This window comes from Rhea pennata, chromosome 22 (genome assembly GCF_028389875.1).
Source record: "Rhea pennata isolate bPtePen1 chromosome 22, bPtePen1.pri, whole genome shotgun sequence".
Taxonomy (NCBI): Eukaryota; Metazoa; Chordata; class Aves; order Rheiformes; family Rheidae; genus Rhea; species Rhea pennata.
Genome location: NC_084684.1, coordinates 2,111,552 through 2,134,576, shown reverse-complemented (window position 1 = coordinate 2,134,576; position 23,025 = coordinate 2,111,552). Strand labels below are relative to the sequence as shown.

General features: G+C 49.1%; 1 protein-coding gene across 21 annotated transcripts in view; it reads left to right on the top strand.

The window, feature by feature from the left end:
- The window catches only part of EIF4G3 (eukaryotic translation initiation factor 4 gamma 3), a 133,910-nt gene that overhangs the window by 28,245 nt on the left and 82,640 nt on the right, over positions 1-23,025 (top strand). For 17 of the 21 annotated variants that reach the window (XR_009960564.1, XR_009960565.1, XR_009960566.1 and 14 more), the window contains exons 2-3: positions 12,425-12,500; positions 17,377-17,520. Coding sequence is in view for 1 of the 21 variants with exons in the window: in XM_062593463.1 (XP_062449447.1) it covers positions 12,425-12,500; positions 17,377-17,520 (220 nt within the window). In the remaining 20 variants the exon portion in view is untranslated. The remainder of the gene's footprint in view (positions 1-12,424; positions 12,501-17,376; positions 17,521-23,025) is intronic. The other 4 variants (XM_062593443.1, XM_062593442.1, XM_062593451.1 and 1 more) reach the window with 2 other exon arrangements.

The following is a 23,025-nucleotide window of genomic DNA, read 5'->3' as shown; positions in this document are numbered from 1 at the left end:
ACCGTCGGGCATAGGGAGCGATGCCTGAATCCGTCCGCGCCCGGGCTGAACCTCGTCCGTGACTTGTCCTTACTCTCTGTCCCTGATGCTAGCGTAGGTGACTGCGGGCTCCTTTCCCAGGGCGCTTAATCCTGAAACCAGAAGACGGAGAATTTACACATTCCTAGGCGCAGCAGCCTGCAGCTTGGCAGATAATGTATAAATGCAGCTTGCCCCGTGAGTAACCTTGTCTTGTGCTGGAATTTGTGAACAGCACAGCGTGGCCTTCCAAATACGTGCCTCGTTAAAGCAGCTCTACGCTGCCGCTTGGGTTTCGCCCCGCCGGGTGCTCACAGATGCATCTTCAGCCAAGGGTCCCTGCTGGTTTGGAATAACCCCGGGGGTATTTGTCGCGGGCGGCAGCACGGTCGAGGGTGGGCGCTGCGGGGCGTCGCGTTGAGCGTGGGACGCTGCTCGCGGCAGGAGGGTGCCCGAGCCGCGCCGGAGCTGGCTTCCGGAGCGGAGAGGCAAGACTTGGCGTGTTTGCGCCGGTCTGCAATACATCTCCTGAAAGGCTGACTTTGTTAACGAACTAATAGCTCTCAAACGAGTTATTAATTAAGGAGCTCTAAGACTTCAAATCAGATACTACTGAAAACCGCCCTGAATACCACTGCGTTTAAGGGAATCTGTGGGAAATCTGCTCTCAGATCAAAAATGTCTTTTTTTCCTTTTTTTTTTTTTTCTTTTCCCCTTTGGAAGAGCAGGACAAGTTTTGGGCGCCCATCCCGGGGCCTGCTGGCTCCCGTTGCCCTGAAGCTCCCCGTGGATCCTGGCACGCGTTTTATGTGCACTGCTTTGACAGCGCTACGGAGTTCAGCCTCACAGGGCTTTTGCCCCTCCTGGTCATTTTTTACATGGAAACTGTTGTCCTTCAGGCCCCATAAGCTTTCTCTTTTTGTCTAAATGTTGTTGTTTGTATTTCTTAAACAGACGTGTCTGCCTGCGCGCCCTCAGGAGTCGGCCGTGTCCTGCCCCGCTTTCTGCCGCAGATTTCCCTCCCTGCTATGTCGTGCAAAGGACTCCAGCGATCCGAGAGGATCGCGGAGCTGCTCGGTGCCGCGGCTGGTGCGGACGGGCCCGTTGCTCTTTCATTTCTCCTCTCGCAGGTTGCAGAAATGGTTTTGACCCGTCGGGGGCTGCTGGGCCCGGCTCTGACAGAGGCCGCAAGAGGCTGGCGGAGGTAGAGAAGGGGATGAGGAAGCGTTAACGCTTGCGGTGCGCCTGCTGCTGAACTTCACGCCCTGCCTAGTTCCTCTGCTTGGATGCAAAAGAGGAAGAGCCACCGAGCAAGACCGAGTATTCCCCCTTCAGCTGGGAAGGGGGCAAACTTCTATTCCCGAACGCGGGCTTTTGGATGCCGTGGCGAATGCTTCCCCCCCCCTCGGTATTTGGTTTTGGGGTATCCGTAATGCTGTGCTCCGCTTCGAACTCTGCGGAGGCGAAGAAATCTGAACCTTTCCCCGCCTGCGCCTTGCCGCCCCGTGCTTATCCGATCAGCCAGCGAGGCTGCAGTTTCATGTTAGGATTAAACAGATTTACCTGCGAGCCGCAGCCGAAAGGGCTGGGTCTGCTTTCCGCCTTCCCTAAGCTGCGCGTCCACGCTAGCTCCCTTGAACTGATAGAAAACTTAAGCCAGACAAAAAAAAAAAAAAAAAAAAAAGAATAGTTTGCTGTCGGATCACGGGGATGAGCTGGGTCCCCGCAGGCATATGATGGTTAATCCTCGTGGCAGGGAGGTGGCAGCAACGTGGCTGGCGTGGGGCAGCTCACAGCTGCTTGCAGAGGTGGTCGGCAGCTGCGCTGCTTTGGGATTCATGTGAAACTTGACCCTTAAAAGCCGGGAAGCACCGGGCCCTCCAGGGGCGATGCCTTTGTTTTTCCTTTTTCCCGGGGACGCTAGGTCAGCTCTGTAACCTGGAATGGTTTCCCTTTGGCCCTGTAATTAAAAAGTGCTGGCAGAAGGCTTCTAAACGCCACTCAAGTGGAGCTGGAAAGAGAGGAATAAATCACCTCCTTAAACTATAAACTCAAGAACCTTTGAAATATCCTTTTCTCTTCCCCTGCCTGCCCACCCAAACGTTTACTAATGAAGGAATTGCTACGTTTGGCCGTAGGACTTGGACTTCTCCCTGGCCGTTTCTGCCTGGCACCAGACTCTGATCCAGTCACTTCACAAACGTGGTGGTGATACAAGATGTGCGTTTTTAAGAGCCATGTAAAATGGTAAGAGCCACTGACTCAGTTGCACAACAAATTTTGCTGATGCCCTGAGCTTGCGTAGCGTGAACGGAAGCGGGTATTTTTAACAGGCGGAGTGTGGAGCTTTCTGTAGGATGGGCAGCGTTAAACACGGTGAGCTGGGGCATGCTTTTCCATCTGCAATCTTGTTCTGGAGCATTCCTAGAGGTTACTAGTAGGCAGCCTGCAGGGTGATGTTAGAGGTGGTTTTATTTGTGTCCAGACCATAAAATCAGTATTTAGGTGACAGGGAAACTTCAGAACAGTGCCTCATATCAGCAACTAGCAGGAGCAGAATAGCTGCATAAAATCTTCTAATTAGAAGCAGCAACCGAGTTGTTGGGACTTGTGAGCTGCCGCTAAAATGTCGATTACTTGGGCGTACGAGAATGTCTGATAGAGCCTCTCGATCAGAAATTGCAAAGGTTCAGCTCCTGCTGGAATCATCTTTTTGGGATATATTTGTGTCCGGAGTAGCTAATCCATAAGCTGCTGAGCGTCCGGTGCTGGGGTAGAAAACCTACTGTCTTCCTGCCAGAATGTGCAGATGTTTGGATCATCTGGGAGCACAGAAGGTGATTTGGTAGATGCTGCCAAACTACAAAAATAATTTGAGGAGAAAAATCACAGCCTCTGGTCACCAAAAAGCCTACTACTTACCCAGTTGTTAGGATCTTTTTTTAAAAAATATTTTTGTGTTGGCATTCATAGTTTCAAGATTGTTAATTGGTGTTTGTTCAAGTTTGCCAATTAGCACGGGCAGCCTTCTAAGGTGGTGAGCGTAAATGAGAGAGGGATGGCCTTTCTGTAACTGGGAAGGAGAAATACTTAAAGCTTCGATCATTACCGTGATGGTACCGAAGTCTTTTCACTTCTAGTGCTCTAAGGTGGGTGAGCGGATGGTACCAAAATGGGTCATGCTGCTTCCAGAGGAGCAGAGTGGGATGCGCATGGAGGTGGTGGACAGTGTCTTCTGCCCAAAGAAAACATTTTACAGCCCACGCTGTTACTTTGCCTGTGTCACCTTGCAGCTCAGCAGCACAGCTGGAGACAAAACTAATGCCTTCTAGTTCACTGCCCCGTCACCAAAGCTGTGTGACGTGAGCTGCATCTGAGATACCTAGAGCATCTTCCTTTCCCGAGTGATGTCTCAATAAAGTTCTCTTGTGACCTAAAGTTAGGGCATCTAGGGTGTAACGCAGCAATATTTCAGCTCCCTTCCTTAGCTGTGTCCCTGTTCCTCCTTTCCCAGCCCCTTTGAACTTCCATCGTTTGAATGAACTTCCCAAAGCTTTTGTGATTTGTAAAATTCTTGATGGCTCTAATGCTGTGAATTCAGTTACTGAAGGCTCCAACTATTTTTTTTTTTTTTTTAATAAGAGGATTATTTCATGTGCAGGATCCATTTGCATTCTCATTTGCGAGTGAAACACCTGGGGAGGAGGGGAAAACATTTTTTTTTTGTAGTGGTTTAAAATTGTGTTAACTTTTAGAGTGACTATGTTACGTTATAAGCTGATATGTCCCTGCTTTGTGTGTTAAATGCCGCGGATGCACTTAGGGAAATTGTAGCAGGAGCATCAAGAGCATTTTATGGCACAGCTTGCATCTCTCTGCTGGAGCAAGCAGTCTCGCTGCCTTCCCTGCTGCTTGGGCCGATCCGCCTGCTGCCCTCTCCTTTTTGCTGGCGCTGATGTTAGTGTGGCTGGGTGGCAAACTAGAGGTGGAAGAAAAGGTTCATTTTAATCCAAATCAGATGCCTGGTCTGGTTCAGCGAGCAGCCGTGAATGTGCTTGTACTGGCACGGGGCAGATGGCAACGAGAGGACAGGACCACCTCCTCGGCTGACTGCTACGTCTCGTCTCGTCGTGTCCTTCTGCCTGCGGGCGTGTGCTATTTAAATTGCATGTCCATGACAGTAATTTTGCTTCCATACCACCTGAGTCCTTGTAGAACCTACCTCTGACTTCCTTTACTCTGAGGAGCCTTGAGAGCAAAGTCTTCTCCGTCCTCCCTTTGGGTTAGGGACTAGCTGGAGAAGGCTCGGAGAGCGTCCGACCACCCGAGTCGTCTCCAGAGGTGCGTGTCCATCCTGCAGGGTGCTTACAGATATATTCTTGTTGTTGTGACTACGCGTATTTATCAGTTTGTGCGTATTTTAAGAAAGGAAATTATGTCCATCCTCTTAAAATGACGAACAAAAAATTGAGGTTTGCTTTCACATACAACTGTAAAGGACCACACCACCTAACCCGTCGTTCCCAGCCGGGCGGAAAGCGGAGGAAGGTTTAATATTAAAGTGATTAGAGCGGCGCAGTCCCGTGCGCCTGCCAGATGGGATCGGCAGTAGTTTCATTTAATAGTAAGAGGTACTGCCCGGTGTGGCGTGGCTTGAGCCCAGCTTCGCCGGTTGGTGCCGCTGAGTGTTGTTTTTGGTGCCAGGCTGCAGGCTGACGGGGTGCCCGCGGTGCCGGCGTCGCGCAGCTCTGCTTTGGGTTCGTTCGGCGTGCGTTGGAGCGCGGCCTTCTTCCGACGTCTCTCCCTTGGGCTGTCGGCCCTCGACGGTTCAGTACGTGTCCCTCCTCGTAACTTATGGAGAAACCTCCAGCCCTCAGCCTCGTGGGGCTCGTCACTGAGCCCCCTGTTCTGACTCCTTCCTGCTTTGATTTTTTGGACTCCTTCAAAGCTGCCTTAATTTGGGATTGTGGCTGGAGGACCGTCAGAAATCGCTCTGAGCCGTGGGAGCGGTGGCCGAGTGGCGCAGACCTCTTGAAGACTAATGGGTCTCTTTCAAGTTCCTAAGCATAGTTTCTCTGCAGTGCAACGGGAGTTTTAATTAACACAGGCACATACAATCATAAATAACGCTCCTAAAATTAAATGGAAGTTTGAGGCTACGTTGGCATATTCCCCGTGCTGCCATTGCCTCTCCAGAGAGGTAATACCATGAATTTCTAGCTGAAAGGACTTGATGAAATCTATCGACTTTCCCAGCGCTGCTAAGAGTCCATATATTGTAAGAATAAAATATGAATAAAAAAAAATTGAAGTGCCTGATGTTCTGTAGAGAAAAGTAGACTAGTAAACAACTACAGACTTATTTTTAAGCAAGTCAGGTAGTGAAAAGTTTTCTGTGCCCGAGCATAACAGATGTCCATGCCAGAGATGTGTTTCTGGCATTTCACCGTGCGTTACCTGCTACCTTAGCTGGCACAGATGTGATGCGCAGGGGGCTGTGCCCATCTTTTCCCCTCGTAATTTGCAGCTTAGGCCAAACCTGGATTTAATCTTGCTCGGTTTGGGCTTTGAAAAACCCATTTCTTGGAGATGCTGTGGTTAAAAACGCACGTGGGACAAAGCTCGCAACCGCACAAATCCTCAGTCGTTCTGCTGCTGCTCGTGATTTGCACCACTGTGTAGGGCAGCCCAAACCAGCCCTCCTTCTCTGTCCTAAAAATCCCCCCCAAAACACACTCCAAGAGAAATTCCAGCAGGATTAGCAGGGTTTACATGCAATTTTCCCCCAAATCAATGTGGCCAGGCCTAAGCTGAAAATAGGCGCTTTGCACTGGTGCTTCAGCTGCAAGCGGAAAAGACAGAGACTAAGTGACAAAATCAGGTTGCCCTTAGAAACGCGTTTGTATTGGGCAAAATAATTGATTGGATTTTTGTCGCATTTGCACTGATCTGGTGTGTTGGCTGACAGCTCCCCTGATAACTCACTCCTGACGGCTCGCGGGCTGAAGGAAATGCAGCGGGGTGAAGCGAGGTCTGCGGATGATTTACGTGCTGGTGAGCTGTCTCCCATTTCTTTTTAATTTAGAGATGCAAAACTGAGCCTGAAAGTAATGAGCTCCAGCTAATTAGGTGCTTGTCTGCAGGTGTAGCTATTGCAGCTGCCTACAGCTGGTGCTCTTAATATTGCTGCTTTTTATTTTAAAATATTACAGAACGAATGGGATGCTGGAAGTGCAGTTCGTTTGCAGCAAGGAGTTAGGTGGTTGTTTCCGCCAGCTCCCCGGTTGTACTGGAGCATTCCTGACTGGTTTCACTGTGCGAGACGTATCGCCCGAGGATTGAAGGCTGGGAGGAAAGGACAGCGATAAGTGGCGAAGTATTGCGTTACACGGGGACGTCGACGGGAATGCCTCGTAGATTGATGAAAGCCTGCTCTAATTTATCACCATTAACGATCAGCCAGATGGGAAGCGGCGGCTCAAATTCTTGCCTTAGTATTAAAGGGGTTGCAAAGACCTCGCTGATACAAAAATTACAGCACGGTGTTTTACTGGCAAATGTTAGGGAAGCGCAGAGCCAAACGTGGTGCAAAATGGATGTATGCGGGAAGAAAAAATTCAGTGATAGGTATTTTATGAGGTGGGTAGCTTAAAAAAGCACTGAAGCTGGAGGACCGGGAGATGGGTTTGGGTATAAATAGTATATGCGCTTTGGATGTTGCAGCGGCTTGGTGCTGCGGTGTAGCTTTAGCACCGGAGGAAGCGGTGTGCCGCGTGTCAGGCGGCGCGCGCGTCCTAAAGCTCGCAGGTACAGTCGCACGCATGAACGTGAGCGCGTGCAGGCGCGGCCGGAGGGGAACATTCCCAGGAGGCAGCAAAAATCCCTCCGGAAAGGAGAAGACGGCAGCGTGGCTTGAGGAGCGGCGGCAGTGCTGCGAGAGGGAGATCGCGCCGTCGGGAAGCGTTTGAAGGGCACGTTTCGCTCCCTAGCTGTAATTTTCGGAGGAGCCTCGGGAAGCCCGGCCTCCTACGGGCACGGAGGTTCCCTGGGATGGATATGCCCCTTTTCTTTTGAAAACTCTTGCCTTTGGTTTTGTTCCTGTTTGGTGCAGTGTAAGCGTAGGTCGGGTGACATAACGTGGCAGGCAAGAGGGAAAGGAAGTGTTTGGGGTTGTTTAAAAGCTAGTCCCAAGATTAAGGATACGTTACTGGGTAAAAAGCTTAAGATGAATTTCAAGAGAAGTTTTACGATGGGGAGATTCACTTGGTGTGGTGTAATCTGCGATAAGTAACGAGATTGCTTGCAGCTGGGAGACGATACAAGTCTAAAATAACCCATAAATGAGAAATGCAGAGTATTCTGTATTACTGTTTATTACACCAAGGAAGGCTAAGGATTAAAGAGGCAGCTCGCACAACGCTTTGGTGATCCGCTTCGGATCTTTACGTTTGGTAAATGGAAACTTGGTCGTGAACGTTGATGCCGTGTGTGGCAGTGAGAATCTTTCTGTTAGGCCATAAAACGTTGAAACCAGCTTAATAACGGCGTTTGCCTGCAGAGCGGTTTGTGTATAGGTAATGATAGAAGTCGGTGACTCTTGACGTGTGGCTTGAATTTACTCATTAGAGCAGGGGTGAAACAAAGTCCTCTCCTGTTACGTAGCTCGGTAATTTCAGGCAGTATCCCCACCATAAATCCCCTGGTTGCCATTTAAAAAAAAATCTTTTATTATGCTTTTACATTTTTTTTTTAAGCATTTGACAAAGTAGAAATAGGTTCTTGATGTCAAAATTAGGTATTACTGTATGGATGACGTGATTTTCTAAGGAATTCATTACCTGTGGCTCTTGTTAACTTCGGCAGTGTTTCTGGGTGTTCATTCAAGGAAAAGCTGTGTTTTTTTTCTCTCTCTTTTTTTTTTCTCCCCTCTGATAAATTAACAATAAATGCAAACCGCTGAAGCAACAACCCTCTGTTACGTTCTGCGAATCGCAGTTTGCTTTGACACGCAGTCGCGTTGCACAAGAGTAAGTTGCAGCCGTGGAAGAAAGCTGAAATGAAACTACCGTTCTGCAGCAGAGGACCGGCTCGCTCGTTGGAGGTTCGGCCTCGGCTTTGCACGAGTTCGCGGTCTCGCGTCTCCGTCGGGAAGGACTCCTCGGCTCTGTAAGTCTGCGCGGGGCTGGATTTCTGCGAGAGCCAGGAGAGGCAGCAAGGGAGGGATCGCAGGGGAAAAACAACGTGCAGTTAAGGGCTCGATCCTGCACGCACGCGCCGGGGAGCCGAATTAAGCTGGCGTGGGCAACGTTAATCCTGGCGTTTCCGAGGTTTGGCGGCGTGTGCTCCGAGACTCGTGTTTTCCTGGGACGCAGCTTGCGCCGTCGCAGCGACCGTCTCGTCGCGGGCAGAGCGGACGGCTTGGTTTCGATCCGCTCGTTGCCCGACGCCCGGCACGTGACACGTCACTCGGTCTGCTTGTTTCTTATTTGTCTTATCGGGTTTCCTTGCCTTGGCTCCCGAAGAGCAGCCTGTCGGGCGAGGAGTTTATTCTGAGAGGGGATTTGGCTCGTGCAGTACGCGCTAAATAACCCAGGTTGCGGTGGGGAGCGGCGAGAAGCAGGCGGCGAAGCCTGCTGCGGAGGAGTTCGTGCCGTGATTTAATTCTCCTCCGAGTGCTGGGGTTTCCTGCGCCCTTCCTGTAAAGCGGTGCGATGGCTCGACGCAATGTGCTCTAGGTGAGTTTATTTTAAGGATCCCCTCGCCGAGAGGAGCGTAAGGCACCGACCAAAAGGCCCCAGCCGGCCGCGGGGAGCCGCAAAGGACGGGCTGGTGCCCGGGAAGTTCCTGCAAGTTGCTGCGTATGGCGCAGCCTTCCCCGCCGGCCTTTCAGCCAGCCGTGCAGCACCCGAGCCCGCTTAGCGGCCCCTCCGCCGTCAGCCTCGCCATCTCACGTGTTTTAGCTGGCTTTTGGGCGGAGAGGGGGCCGCAGGAGGGGTGCGCGCGCTTTTAACCGCTTGGTGTGCTGCCCGAACGCCTCCCTGCGCCGAGGGGTTCGCAGAGTTCCCCGCAGCGAGAAGCGGGAGGGGAGTGAGGAGCGTTTCGGTTTGCGAGTTCTTGCCCCTCTGTAATCGTGCAGAATGGTTTTATCTTGTATTTTTCAGGTATTTAATGCTTAATTGCAATACAAGCAGGAACATGCACAGGGATTATATAACCCTAGGGAGCGCTGGTGAAAGACTTGCTACGTTTCCGTGCAAGGCTAAAAATCGCTAGTTCTGGGGTGGTTTTGTTTATAGGTTTGCATATGTGCCCTTTGGTCCTCACAGATCATTTTGTTCGCACGGAAAGATGCTTGTTACCGTAAGCTGTAATTGAAGCTGCACCATCAGTGCAGGCGAAGGGTAAAACGGTTGCTGCCGAAAATGAGCTTAGGTGAGAAGCGCCGTTCTAGGGAAGGTGAATCCATTTTGGAAGAAAGTACAACAGTGTTTCTTCTATTTGGTCTTGGAAACAGTAGCACAGCAGAGAAACCTGTACACATCCGTGCCATGAGGGCCTATTTTAATTTTTACTGCGTGTTTCCGGATTCTCCGCGGCCTCAGTCTTTTTAAAAGTACGCAAACTCTTGCAGTGTTTCAGTTTTGTGGCATTGTTAGAGCAAAAGGACGGGTGTTGCACAAGCGGGAAACTCCCGCAAGAAATTCCTCCCGACTGTTAAGTCCTCTGTATTTCTCAGCACCTCTGAACACTCCAGCTGAGAGACAGTTCTGGTTTCGATTTTTTTTTTTGGTTGCCTTAAAGAGAAGTCTCATCTTCTCACAGTCCTCCGAGTGTGGTTGTGACAGTCTGATTAAAATAGAGCATCCTCCTTTTGTGGCAGCTTTGGGGTTACAGAAAAATTTTGTTTTGCTTGCAAATGTTACTCCCTCTGGCTTCCTTCTCCCACTGGGTCTTTAATAGTTCCTGAAATTCCCCAGCTTGCAATCACTGTTGCAACCAGATGGGGACTAGGGGGAACTCCAGTTGCATCTGAACATGCTTTTATTAATTCTGCCAGAAGCATCTCAGTTATGTGGATTTTTTTATATATATATTTCATGAGGTAATGAGCCCTGAACAGCAATGAACAGAATCCAGAGCTGGGATTAACTGCTGGCTATCATCCTTCTGACTCTGCTGCTGATTTTTGGCTGGACACTGATGGAGGATGGATGGAAAGCAGCAGAGAGTCATTAAGAGTGACTGAAGCCCAAGAAGCAGAGCCTATAGTTTCCGCCTTACTAACCCGTCAGCTGCAGATCTGATTGAAGAGGTTCCCTTCCGCATCCGCTTGTTCCTGCTCTTCTGCTTCGTCGCCCACCCCATCTTTTATTGCTGGAAGGAGTTGGGAAAATGGCTTGAGGTTTGGGTTTAGTTTTATTTTTCAATCTGTTTCTCCCCCTCCAAACACACACATATTTTTTTGCCTTTTTTTTTGAGATAGAGATCTGCACAAGTAGCTGAGTCAATGCACCAAAGAGGATGGCAGAGAGTGACAGGTTTTTGGGAGGAGGAGGAAAAGGAGATGTGATGGTGCAGGATCCTCCTGCATTGACTCTAACCATGCCAGAATAGCGATGTGGAAGAGGTGCCTGAATTACTCAATTTATCCCTGTTTTCTTTGCACTGTAGCTAGTTGAGCTCTGCCGCGGAGCCAGCCTGAGTTATATTTTAACGCTTAAACTTCCCCGTGCCCGATGGGGGGAAGCAGGAGGGCAGCACTCGTGCGGCTCGCGTCGGGTTGCGGAGCTCTTCGTCGCCCTGCCTCCAGCGGCAGGTTTGCCGCGTCCCGAGCTGCGAGGAGACCCGGTCACCTGGATGCAGCTGAGCAATCCCAGAACGGACGCCCTTGCCGAACGTAAGGGAGGTGACGGCGGCCGCGGCTACGGGCGGGAAGGACCCAGCCGGAGGCTGGCCAGGAGGCAGTAACCTTTTCGGCTGGCCCGGCCCTTTGCAGAGTGCGTTCTTGTAGATGCCGAAAACGAGAGGTTGGAAATCATCTCTTTCTCCACCCGTCATATCTCCTTAAGGTTTACTGGAATTTAAAGCGTTTTTGGCCTGTTGCTCTCGCATCGGGGTCAAGTCTTTTAGCCTGAATAATTTACAGGGTTTCTTTCTAATCTGATGAGAATTACCAGTTTCCAGAAGTGATCTTAAGTTGCACCCCCAGACTTGGCAAATTCATCTGAACTGCTCATTCCTCTAGGCAGCCCTCTTTCTGGATGGAAAAAGAGGGGTTACTCTGCTCAAAGAAGATTATTTTCTCCCAGCTTATGTAAGCTCTAAAATAAGAAGATAAATCCCGACCTCCTTGAGGATGAACCAGTTTTTCCAAACTTGGGAATGATGCCTTTTGAACTACGGCTTGCTTCGATTGGGTGTCGAAGCTGCCTCGAGGTGAGATGTCTCTGATGCGGTGGAACGGTGGCAGTTCCAAAACTGCACCTCCGTGCTGGCTGCCTTCACCACCAGATGATCACTGGTTGCACTGGGTACAAGGATTTTCTTGTTGTTTTGCTGTTAACGTCCGTAAGCCTTGAGTGCGTCTTTGATGCCGCATATGATAACGTCCAGTATTACTCGTCCTCCGCTCGAGAAACCTGCAAAGTTTTAAGTCATCCGTGGTCAGTGGGGCTCCGCTGATCCCACGCCGGAGGCAAAGCTCCCGTGGAAATCGTCGGGAGTTGCTCGCCTCCCCGCAGATGAGAAGTGGGGGAGGACTCCTGCAAGACTGAACCTAGAAGTTTAGACAGAAAGTTTAACGTAGCTGTGCCAGACCCAGGGCCACAATATGTTAGCTAAGTGGGGTTTTTTAATGCTTGCCTCGCTTTATTTGCAAGTGAAATGGCTGCTAGATGATTTGAGTTCGTTTTGTGAAGTCTTTTCTTTCCTGGATTCCCACAATATCTTTCCGATTTAGGAAGCTGCTTGCAATTTTCCTTTAAGTAACCGCTCCAGCAGGCCAAAACTTTAAAATGTGTTTGAGAGCCCCTTTTAGAAGCGGCTTTTGGTGGGTGGACGAGGGAAGGAGCTGCTGGTGGGAGAGAGGCAAACAGGGGAGCGGTTACAACGGGTTGCCGGCGTGCTTAGCGTGTGCCGGCCTGGGCCGGAGATCGCCGTGCTGATCAGCCGGGCTCGTCCCACCGAACCTGGTGGCTTCGTGGCATTCGGGTTTTCCCGTACTCTTTAAAAACAAAACAAAACAAAACAAAGGTGGAGGATTCTCGTGGCAAGACGGAGGTTTGGCGGATTGCCCCGCCAGGCTGAGCGCCGCGGGCTCGCTTTGTGCCAGGCGTCCGTCCGTCCCGTCCCGCCCCGAGCACCATCCTTCCTTCCGTGCTGTTTTCCTTAACTTGCTGTGTTGCAGGCTGCCCCGAGGTCCCGTGCAGCAGCCCCTCGAGGAGCGGATCTTCACGCCGACGGTCTCCGCTGTGTACAGCACTGTGAGTATCCGCGCAGGGCCCTGCCGCCTCCGCTTCGCTTTGGAAGGGCGCACGCTTTCCCCCCGCGAGTAAGGAGATCATCATCTATTTAAAGGGGGGAAAAAAAACCCCACAACCCTATCTTGATTTGCCTCTTAAAATAAATAATTGCCATTTTTGCTGCGTGTGAACAAATAAGAGGATACAACAAAACACTGAATTGGGGAGCCCTTGTAATGCTGTCTCAGGGCTGCCGGGTCCGTTCCTGTTGCGGTAAGTGCCTGCAGTTTTCCTTAGCAGGCGTTAGAGTGGGTTTTCCTAGCGCGACTCCGCTTGAGTGGAAATGTCTATTTTCAGCCTCCATCCTGCTTCTGCCTCCTGCTTCTTGAAGCCTGACTTGGTGCAGTATAGTAGCTGCTGCACACTTGTGACAGTAGCTTATCAGAAGAATGATCTTGAGATTTGTTTTTCGTGTTAAACCCTCTCCGTTTAGAGTCATGGAGCGAAATAAATGTTTTGGTGGCGGGCTGAGTATTCAGGATAGGTGCTTTTGGCTCCCAGTTCTGTGTGCTTGTTTATAAAGCTTCATTATCAAGGAAGTTCAGCCTAGAAATGTAGCAATGTTTATTTGTGAGCGTGTGATACCATTTTGTTTTTATTTGTAGCCTTTTTTTTTTTCGAAATAGTAATAGCTGGAAGCGCAGTATTATTTATAAACTTCGCTTATTCAGCACAGCCCTGGGAAAGTAATATTTTGCTTTTCTGGTGGGATAGTACAAATAGTTTTAATGCCAAAATAACGGTTTTTAAGCTACACTTTTAATTATTTGGAAAATGGGAAGAGAAGCTGTAGATGTGAGAAATTCCCTGTATTTTGTACAGTGACATAAGCTGCTTATAGAAAAACATAAGCTGCTGTACAAGGTTTTCTCCTTCCGCTTGCGTGCGTGAGCGCTGCGTGGCGGAGTTTCCAGCTGCAGCTCCGCTGTGTGCGGGGCGGACGTACATATACGTATATAAAACAAGCTCCAAAGAACAGCGATTTACAGAGAGTCCTGAGAAGTGGTTCAGTTTGTATCATTCTATATATACCCCATGCAGCACTTAAAAGCCACTTTAAGAATATTAGAATGCCTTTTGGGAGGGGGGAAAGATTTATTTTTCATGTCTTTTCCTCTGGAAAGACATAATTCAGATGCCTCTGGGAAAAAATGACTGTAGAAATTTAAATTAATGTAAAATGTAACAGTAACTGTGAAGAATGACCTAAAATAGCTTTTCAGTGTGGAAAAATATCTCTTTGATATGTTACAAGAATAGAAACCAGGACTGGGAGTATCCCTGTTCGAGGCTCTAAGAAAACACAAGTTTGAAAGGAAACTTGTGTTTTAGGGAGAAGGGAGAGACTTCTGAGCTAGGCTCCTCTTCAGCTTTTCTCTGAAGCCCTTGGCAAACGGCAGCTTTAGAGTACGTCCTAGAGAAGATGAGTTAGGATGGAGGCGGCCCGTGGTCAGAGGTACGTGGCAAACCCGTTCATCACAGGTCGCTGCAGTAAGTACACCAGTAACAGTGCCGTACATTTAAGGTCTGGGCTTGCGACAAATACGCCTTACTTTTATTTATGATTTGTTTTATATATAGTTTATCCAGCTGTTGAGAAAATCACATCCTACGTAGGTGCGAGAGCATCACCCCCTACACCCAGGGAGTGCTTTCTCACTTCGGGTTTATGTCATCTCCGTCATCTTCCGTGGGTTTCCGCACGGAGGATGCGTCACCGCTTTTCGGTGCGGGTGTTTTGGTGGAGGACCGCTGGCTTAGGAAGAGGTCTGTGGTCTCGTACCGCGCAGTGACTCTGGGCTGACGCGGTGTTTTCCTGGCAGGTTACCGCATCTCGTGCACGGGGGTGGAAGGAAGAGTCATGCGAGGTAGCGGCAGCTCCCAGCCCAAACGGCTCTTTTTAACTGAATAAAAACAAAAAAACAGTTCGGTTACCCCTTCTGTGCCTTTTCACATGCATTACGAGGGCCTCGGTCGCACGTTCATGGGTTCTTTTTATTCCGGAACTAAAACCAATTGCCGAAGAATGGGAATGGGAAATCTTGGGGGCTCTCGCTGTGGTCTCTCCCAAAACAAAATCAGAGGAATGCGTTTTCTGTAGAGCAGAGGCGGTAGGTGAGGAATAGCAGGCAAGTGTGATCTGTCAGATGAAGCGAAATTTGCCCAGGCTCTTGGAGAAGCACAAAATTTGCAGCAGAATTTTGGTAGAAGCTACTTCTCAGTGAAACTGTATTTGCATTAAAAACAAAACCACCTAACCTGTTGATAAATAATCTTCATTTCCTTTGTGTAGCATTCTGTGGAAAATACTGATTTGTAGTAGTTGACTTTTGAAATAAATCCTGTAGTAGAATTGCTCTAAAGCAAATCATGCTCAGGAATAATCTGTTTCAATGAAATAATCTTAATCTTGTAATAATTTCCCCCCATCAGTAACAGAAAATGACATATCAGAGGAGCTACTTTCGGGCATAAAGATTGAGGGTTTTTTTCTGTAAGCAGCTTTCCGTGTAGCGCTTACTGATTCTCTATACTGCAAGAAATTATTTAAAGCATTTATTTCTGTCTGCTGCAACACGCAGAACCTGTGGAGTCTGGAAAGGGGAAACCAGTTTCTATGGTAAAATATTTCCATATCCAGATGAGCTTTTTGACTTGGAGTTTGGGGGAAGGCAGTTGATTCGTAACGCAAAGGCAAGAGCTGCAGCAAAGGTGACCTTCAGGATCGCAGGCCATGGGGCGTGCGTGCACCCAGACTCGTGGGGGCTGATTCCTGTTGCAAGTGAAGTGAATATGGACTAACGAGCAGAAGCAGATGCGCTCCTCAAATTCGGCGTGAGGCTTGAGTCGAGGATCAGATAAGATAACTAGCGGTGTTAATGTACATCCAGCTCTCACACAAATAACCTTTTTTGGTAGATCACAGCAGAGGTTCATAACTGCCCTAATAACAGACTGCGATCTGAAGCGCTGAGACTTGGGCCAAAAGTGTTCTCTCTCTCTTTTTTTTTTTTTCTTTAACAACAACATTGACTTCTGGATGCAGCCTGATTAGAAGAATGTGTTAACCTGATTTGTACCTAAAAAGTGTGGAGACAAGTGCAGGTCATTCGGGTGCAACCTCGAACGCAGTTTCTGCAGCGTTATTAGAGACAGGGCTGGTTTAAATTGTCGAGGTTAATTTGGATCTTCCTGCGTCTCTTTGGAGCAGATGCTGCGGCTGTGTCCGGTTGCCCAACGCACCCAGCAGAGGTGCTGGGCTTTGCCTTCGCCTCCTCCCAAGGGATGTTGCCGCAAGGCAGAGAATCCTGCGGAAAAGAGATTAGGGAGGATTAGCCGCTCTGGCCCCCGTGCGCCTAAACCCGCGATCTGGGTCAGGAGGACGCCGCGTTGTCCTGCCCGGCCGCCGCGGAGGCTGCCGAGGGTGCGAGGAGGACGCGCGGTTCCTCCGGGGCCCTGAGCGCTGCTTGGAAGCCGTCTGCGCCGGCCCAAGCGCGTGAACTGAGCGCAGGAAGGAGAGGGCTTGTGTCCGAATCTGAACCTTTTTCCTGCCCTGTTGAGGAAAAGAGGAGCTGTTCGGAAGCCCTGCCAGGGTGGTGGGAGACTCCGCTCGGCGGCCAAGTCACTTGTCGGTTGACTGCCGCCGTGTGCCTGCGCCTGCCAATCCAGCTCGGCCAAAAAGCGAGAGGTGGTTCCTCCCTGGAGAGGAGAAACAGCGAGTCGGGGCAAGTGAAGGTTTTCTCTTATTTTTTCTTATTTAACGAAAGGCGTGCGCGCTCGGGAAATGCAGCGAAGTGGCTGCGAAGAGCGTCCAGGCGTAGACTGTGCGACTTGCCTTTCGCGTGCTCGGCTCTCTTGCAGACCGGCGCTAACGTCCCTTTAGAGATCGAGAGCCGGGAACTTGCCTCTGCCTCCGTTTCCGCTAACCGAACCTGGGCAAGCGGGCGAGCGTGTGCGAGACACACGCATACGTGTGCCGTGGCGGTGTCCCTTTCTAAGCGGTGCCGGCATTTGTGTGTGTGCTTTTAGGTTCCTGTAACTAAATGGGTGCTTTTCAGCGTGCAAAACGTAGGTCTGAGAAGAGATCAATGAGGAGAGACTGCGAGACTTTTATGCTCTGAACATTAACCAAATCCACAAAAATTTCATTGTAGTGAATTGCTGGCAGGGTTGTCCAGTGGTTATGTGATTTTTTTTTCCCCTTCCCCTTTGATTTACTCTTTCTTATTATAATGACCGTGGAATCTGCACATTAAACACTTATGCTACAGTGGAAGCGAGCATGTGTGCCATGGGCATGTTTTACAATATTTTGCTTAATGTATTTTGATTAGTATTTTTCCTAGAAGCTGAGGAAGCAGATAGATTTATGCAAGAATTGCTTTGGTGTTTCATTCTTTACTGAAGGCAAGCCCTTCAGATGAGAAACCCTTTGTGCAAGCCTTTAGTTCTTTTTGGAGGCAGGATGCAAATTTTCCCCTCGCTTTGTCTTCTTGGGTCACTGGGAATCTGTATCCCTTTGCAAAACCACCATAGTATTTGATATTGCTTATAACTGAAAGATGAGAAGGTCCCAAGCCTGAAAATGAAGGGTTATTGCAATGCAAAGCCACATCAGCAAACCTTGAGCAGTTCCTGCACGTCTCCATCGGTGACTCGAGTTGAAGTGATTCTTCTTTGAACCTTCACCGGTTTCCTGAGTCACAGAGTAACTAACGTCTGCGGAGCTGCGCTTAAAAAAAAAAAATAAAGAAAGGAAAAATGATGCTAACTTCTTTGTTAAAAGGAAGGCCATGGCTCTACAGACTGGATTACTAATACTGTGTTTTACTAACAGTTTATCTCCACACAGGTAACACAAGTAGCAAGACAGCCGGGTCCTCCTGCCCCATCCCCTTACTCTGCACATGACATAAACAAGGGACACCCAAATCTTGCTGCCACGCCACCGGGACATGCGGCGTCCCCTGGGCTTTCACAGGTAAGAGCGGGCATGGAGCAGAGCTTTCCTGGCCTCCCCTCTTTTTCTTTCTTTATTCTGGGCCAGTTCTCAGCTTCGCTGCTCAAATTCACTATCTCTGCACGCTCGGTGACCGCTGTATAAAACGTGAGTAATGGGTGTCATCTTCGTGCGGCTTGAACCTCGCAATGGCTTATAGGTACCGTTCAGGTTTATCGGCCGTTAGTTCATCGTTGATTCTTTAATGAAATGCTTCTACTAGCATCAACTTAAAAAATAATAGAGTATACTTGCTGGGGACAAATACACTTCGTAGCTGGGTTAGGCTGCTTTGGGGCATTGCCCAGCTTTCATTTTAAACCCTGTAAGCGCATCCCATGTCCCTTGAGTTAGGGGTTTTTCATCTCAAGCGTTTTGTACAGGAGGCTGCGATTCTGTAGTTCTTCCTAGAAGTGGGGCAGTAAAAGGAATTACAAAAATGAATGCTAGTAAAAGAAATGAGACAAAAGACTGATAAGAAAAAATAGAGAAGAGGAGATAAATAGAAGTTATAATAAGCATGGGAGAAATAGCGTTTAATAGATATGGGGAATAAATTGGTTTTTTTTTGTAGTTTTTGTTAGACAAGTGTTCTTGTCTAACAAAAGAGAGCGTTGAGGAGCTTATCTTAAAAAAAGGAAGGGGCAAAAGAGAGGTAATGGAGGCACCGAAGGAGACGGCAGAAGAAAGATGGGATCAAGGAGAGCGGGACGGGTAAAAGTATTAAGGTTCAAGACAGAGAAAAGCCTCATGGTTTAGCTCGCTCGTGTTTAATTTATCCTTGTTCGAGTAAACGGCATAATCTAGGAAGGTGCGAGTGGGTCAGATATTAAAAAGCACAGTTAAGCTCGGAACAAGATGCAAGAGTTAAGCGGGTCGGCGGGAAGACAAGCCGTGGATCGCTTGGAAATGGCCGCGCCCCACAGGAAGGTGGTGATAAGAGCTTCAGGCGTCTTGTCGCGCTGGGCGAGAGCGTGCTGCTTCCTAGTCTTCCTGCCAGCTTCTTCAATTTAGATGAAATATTAAACTGCAGCTGACCTTTTTGACTGGGAGATGTGTGAAAACCAATAAGGTCACGGAAGGAGCACTTCATCTTAATATTATACGTTACAGATAAAACTTCCATAGCTGTGCGTGTCTGGTGGCACTTAGTGGGAAAGCTGGAAACCTGCGGTCACGTTTGAAAATGTGCAAATGCTCGTCCTTTATGGAGTGGGAAATTAAGAGACCGAAGTATCTGTGCGGGATCCCGAGCAGCTTGCAGGAGTTGGTCAGCAGTCCCTGAGCGATTTCTTGCGCTTCTGCGGCATGGCTGCTGGTAACGAAGGTTTTGAAGACTGAGCGTCCCATAGCAAAGGAGGAGAACGCAGCAGTGCCACGCAGAAAACTGTAATACGTTGTCTGGCTTGCGTCGTGGATCAAGAAGTTCATTCCTGGGAAACTTGGAGAGCTGAGGGGAGCTAAGCATGTGGCAGATCAGAGGGGAAGAAGGGGAACGTTCTGGACGGTCTCTTAAAAAATTCTCATTGAGATTTTCTTCTTCCCTTAATATTTTCCCGTTGAGTCAGTGCCTACATAGACAGCGGGATCCGTGCCAAATTACCACGCTAGCCAGCCGGGAAAATGCTGGTTTCCTGTTCTGCAGGCAGTTATCATCTTGGAAATGACCGTCAGATTGTGTCACTCTGACATCACTGGAGGAGCAGTTCGACCTTGGGTCCTCCGAGTCAGCCCAGGGACCCTCGAGGGCTCTCGGGGAGGATGTTTGGCCCCTGAAACTAAGGGACTGGCTCCTGCGTGCTTGGGGAGAGGAAGCAAAAGCAAGATCTAGAGCTACAGTCCAGGCCCAGGGTGCAGACGAAGCATCCATCACCCTATAGGTACTGTAGGGGAGCGAGGTGTTTGGATTGAGTTGTGTGAGGTCTAGGCAGTCTTTCCTAAGTGCTACCTGCAAAGCTTGGATCACGTAGTGAAACAGCAGAAGGAATGGTTTCTGGTCATTCATAGCACTGCCTCGCCTCTGAGCAGGTATTTTCGCTGCTGCGAGGTCCTGTTTGGTTGACCTTCTCTTTTGCAGGCGGAACCGATCGTGAAGACTCCAAGTGGAAGCGCCTACGCTTGGCGCCTGAGCACAGGGCTTGGTTGTGAGGCTTCAAAGGCATTCAGGACTCTTGAAATAGGCACTTACGGGGTAACCTGTCCCTAGAGACAGTTTTTACTTAACCCTGAGTTATTTAGAGGCCTGGGTAAACTTATGGTGCGTTGTGACGCTATAATTCTGAATATTTCTACCTATATCTCACTTTGACACCTGTCAAAATGTTGGATTTCAGTATTATGTTATGATAGCAAGTTCTCCAGCTCAGCAGGGTGTTGGATGGAAGTATTACCTTTTTCATTGCATTTCTCCTTTGTCTCCTGCGGATTTCATTGCGTGTCTTCTTCCGCTGGTGTTACCAAACAAGGTGAGTGGAAGTTTGCTAGTTCCAGACCACTTGTATTTTGTCATGACTTCATCTGCTTGTTTTCTTTTAGGTAAACAGTCAAAATCTTTTGAAATCGCTCATCACGTGAAAGCTTTTCCCTGCTCTAATTGTTCTTTTCGTTTGTTTGTTAGACCTATTAAATCCCTTTTGAGGTTAAAGGGACCAGAGCTGATGCTGGCATTCTGATAAATGGTTTACCACTGATTCCTCTGACAGCAAGATAGCATTTCCCAAACTGCTCTTTGTGCATCTTAACACCGTCCGCCGTGGTGGTTATTGAACACTGAGCAAAGGTCGCCTTTGCATTTGTGCCCAGCAGTGCCTGATGCCTGTGTTTGTATGCAGCGAGGGGGTGTGCGTGTTCCAGATGTGAGAGAGTAATTGAAAAGCTTAAGATACCACTTCATTTGAATGAGTATCTGCTTACAGGGTTGACGTTTTCCCGTTGTAGAACCGCAGCTGAAGGAATTTTCTTAAAACTGAATCTTTTCAAGGTAAGAGCCCCTGGCTCCTAGTAGTGAATGCAAATATATGCTTATATTTTGGGGCTTCAAATATCACTTAAGATCTAAAACCCAATTTACCAAAGCAATAGAATATGTATAACTCGTTTTGACTTCGGTAGTCGCAAATTACTGTGAGTGCTAATTATCAGCCAGGTGCTCAGCAAAGAGACCAGCCTTTCGATTTTGATTTATCTCCCAAGTATCTCAGCATTCCTCCGCTGGAGGATCAGAACTGCCTACTAGTTTCTTAAAGTGAGGAGCCTGAAGAGGCAATATCGTGAAAGTCTGAGATACTTAATCTGTCTTGTGGGGGAGAAATGTTAGGGGCAGATGTATGTTGTGCTTACGCAGTTGGCTTTCCTTTGGCTTTGTTTAAATAACCAGAAGCGGCTGATTTGTGCAGCGCTGTTGCTTGGTGTCTTTTTCACTCGTTCTTCCACCGTTTCCGTTTAACGTAGCCTAAACAAGAGGCAGGCTCGCTGTTCAGCTTCCTCTCAAGTCTTTCCTAATGACCAGCCTCAGGCATTGCGCTGCCCTCCCAGATGAGTTTCTGCAGCAAAACCAGAGGAACTCGGCAGCGATGAGAAACAGCTCCACGCCCCCCAGACCCGCAGCGAGAGCCGGCGCTCCTGCTTCCCTCGGCCTTCCCAAATTCCACAGCCTTGAAATCATCCTGCTGCTCTCTGGAACGTGTTGAGCTCCGCTGGCGTTTGTGAACGTGCAGCACATGTGGCTGCAGTGATGTTACGGCCAGATGTGGCCTCGAATGCGGAAAGTTTCGTGTTTTTTGTTGCCCTTTGTGCCAAAGGGCCCCAGGAACAGGCTGAGAAAGGGCTGGCATCTCCCTTCTGCCTCCTTTCTTGGGCTGCAGGCTTGAGAAGATGCAGAGAACGGGCTACTTGGAGACTGCTCGTTTTCGCAGCGTCCAGTGAAACGGAGCAGAGGCTTCTCTCTCAGCATGGCTACTGAGCAAGGAGTCATGAGACGAGGTTGGCCGTGGATTTACAGTATGGAAGCTGCTTGTTTGGCCACTCTTATCCCCTGACGGGAACTAGAGAGGGTTCAATGCAAATAGTGCAAGCAAAGAGCGTTCGCACAGGCGGTTAACGCAAAGCAGCTGAGGCACTGTAAATCTGCTCCCCGCCAGCTTTGCGTGGCGGTAATTTATTGCATAGCCGTGCCTTCAGTCGGGGATGAGGAGAAAGCAGAGCTCTTCCAAAGCCACCAGGCTGGGACTTGGAAGGAGACGACAGAAAAATGCTTCCCTGTGTGCAGCGAGGAACCAAGAGTGGCTCTTCCAGTTGTGCCCTGAGAGGGAGGAGAAGATAGGAGGCAGCAGGTAAAAGCCTGGAGCATCGGGGTGATGATTTCACGCTCCTCCCCAAGGGCCAGGAGTGTCTTGGAGGGTCCTGGGAGCAAGTGCAGCAGATTCTGGCCTGCACGGGGAAGCCACGTGAGAAGGGAAGGGTTTAGAAATGCTGTTCCAAAAAGACTCCTGGCTTTCTCTACCTTGGCTTTAGAAGGATGGGCTCTGCCGTGTGCGCTGAGGGCTTCTCCGAGGCTGGGGCTGCAGTTTGTGAGCACCAGCTGACAGCCCTGGACTGACTCAGCAGCAATTTCTTTGGTAATCAGCGGGAGCTTTAGGTCCTGTTAGGAACATTGCGCGCAGGACAGGGCAGCGCTTCGAGTCTGCAGCTACGTGTGAGGCTAAAAAGATGAAGCATCCTGTTAGCAGAGGACCCGGTGGCATCTAGTGAGGCCTTATAACACTGTTGTACTTGCTGACAGCTGTATTTAATAACCCGTTACCGTTCCCAGCAATGACAAGATATACCCGTAGAAAACAAAAGTGCAACGGAGCTGAATTCCCAGGACCTGGATGTACAGAGACTTCGACTTCTGGGTGGCTGATCTAAACCCAAAGCAGATCGTTGTAGCTGAAGCTTGTTACCGTCTGGTTCTTTGCCGTAAGTGAAAAGAGTTTTGTGGTCTCATTTCAGTCCTCAACGATGTCACCAGTGCTAATTTAACATTTATAAGAGCAGTTAGGCATTTCTTAAGGTACCTTGAGCTCTGAGATGCAGTGCCAGGAAGCATGTCTGTGTGCCATCTGTGGCGTGTTTATAGGCAATCCCCAAGCCCCTTTTTTATTATCTTGGATCCTTTCTGCGGGAGCTGGGATTTTGTTGTAACAGTGATGTTTATTCAGGATTTCTGTCATTCAGAGCCCAGTTTAGATTTTGGATGCTTGCAATAAGGTGATGTTTATTTGTGACCTGGAAGCACGAATGTTAATTTAATCGTGATCTCACCTGCTCAGGCGCTGTGAAGAGTCAGTGGCAGTGGTACGGGAGCTGTTGGTTTCTCGCGCTGGGCGCAGCTGCCTCCTGGGTTTTGTAACCCGTCAACTGAGTTACGCTCATCTTCCCCCAGTGCAGCTCTTCCCCGTTACCCGAAGGCACCTACGCTTTGCTGAGACAGGAAAGTCTGGGTAA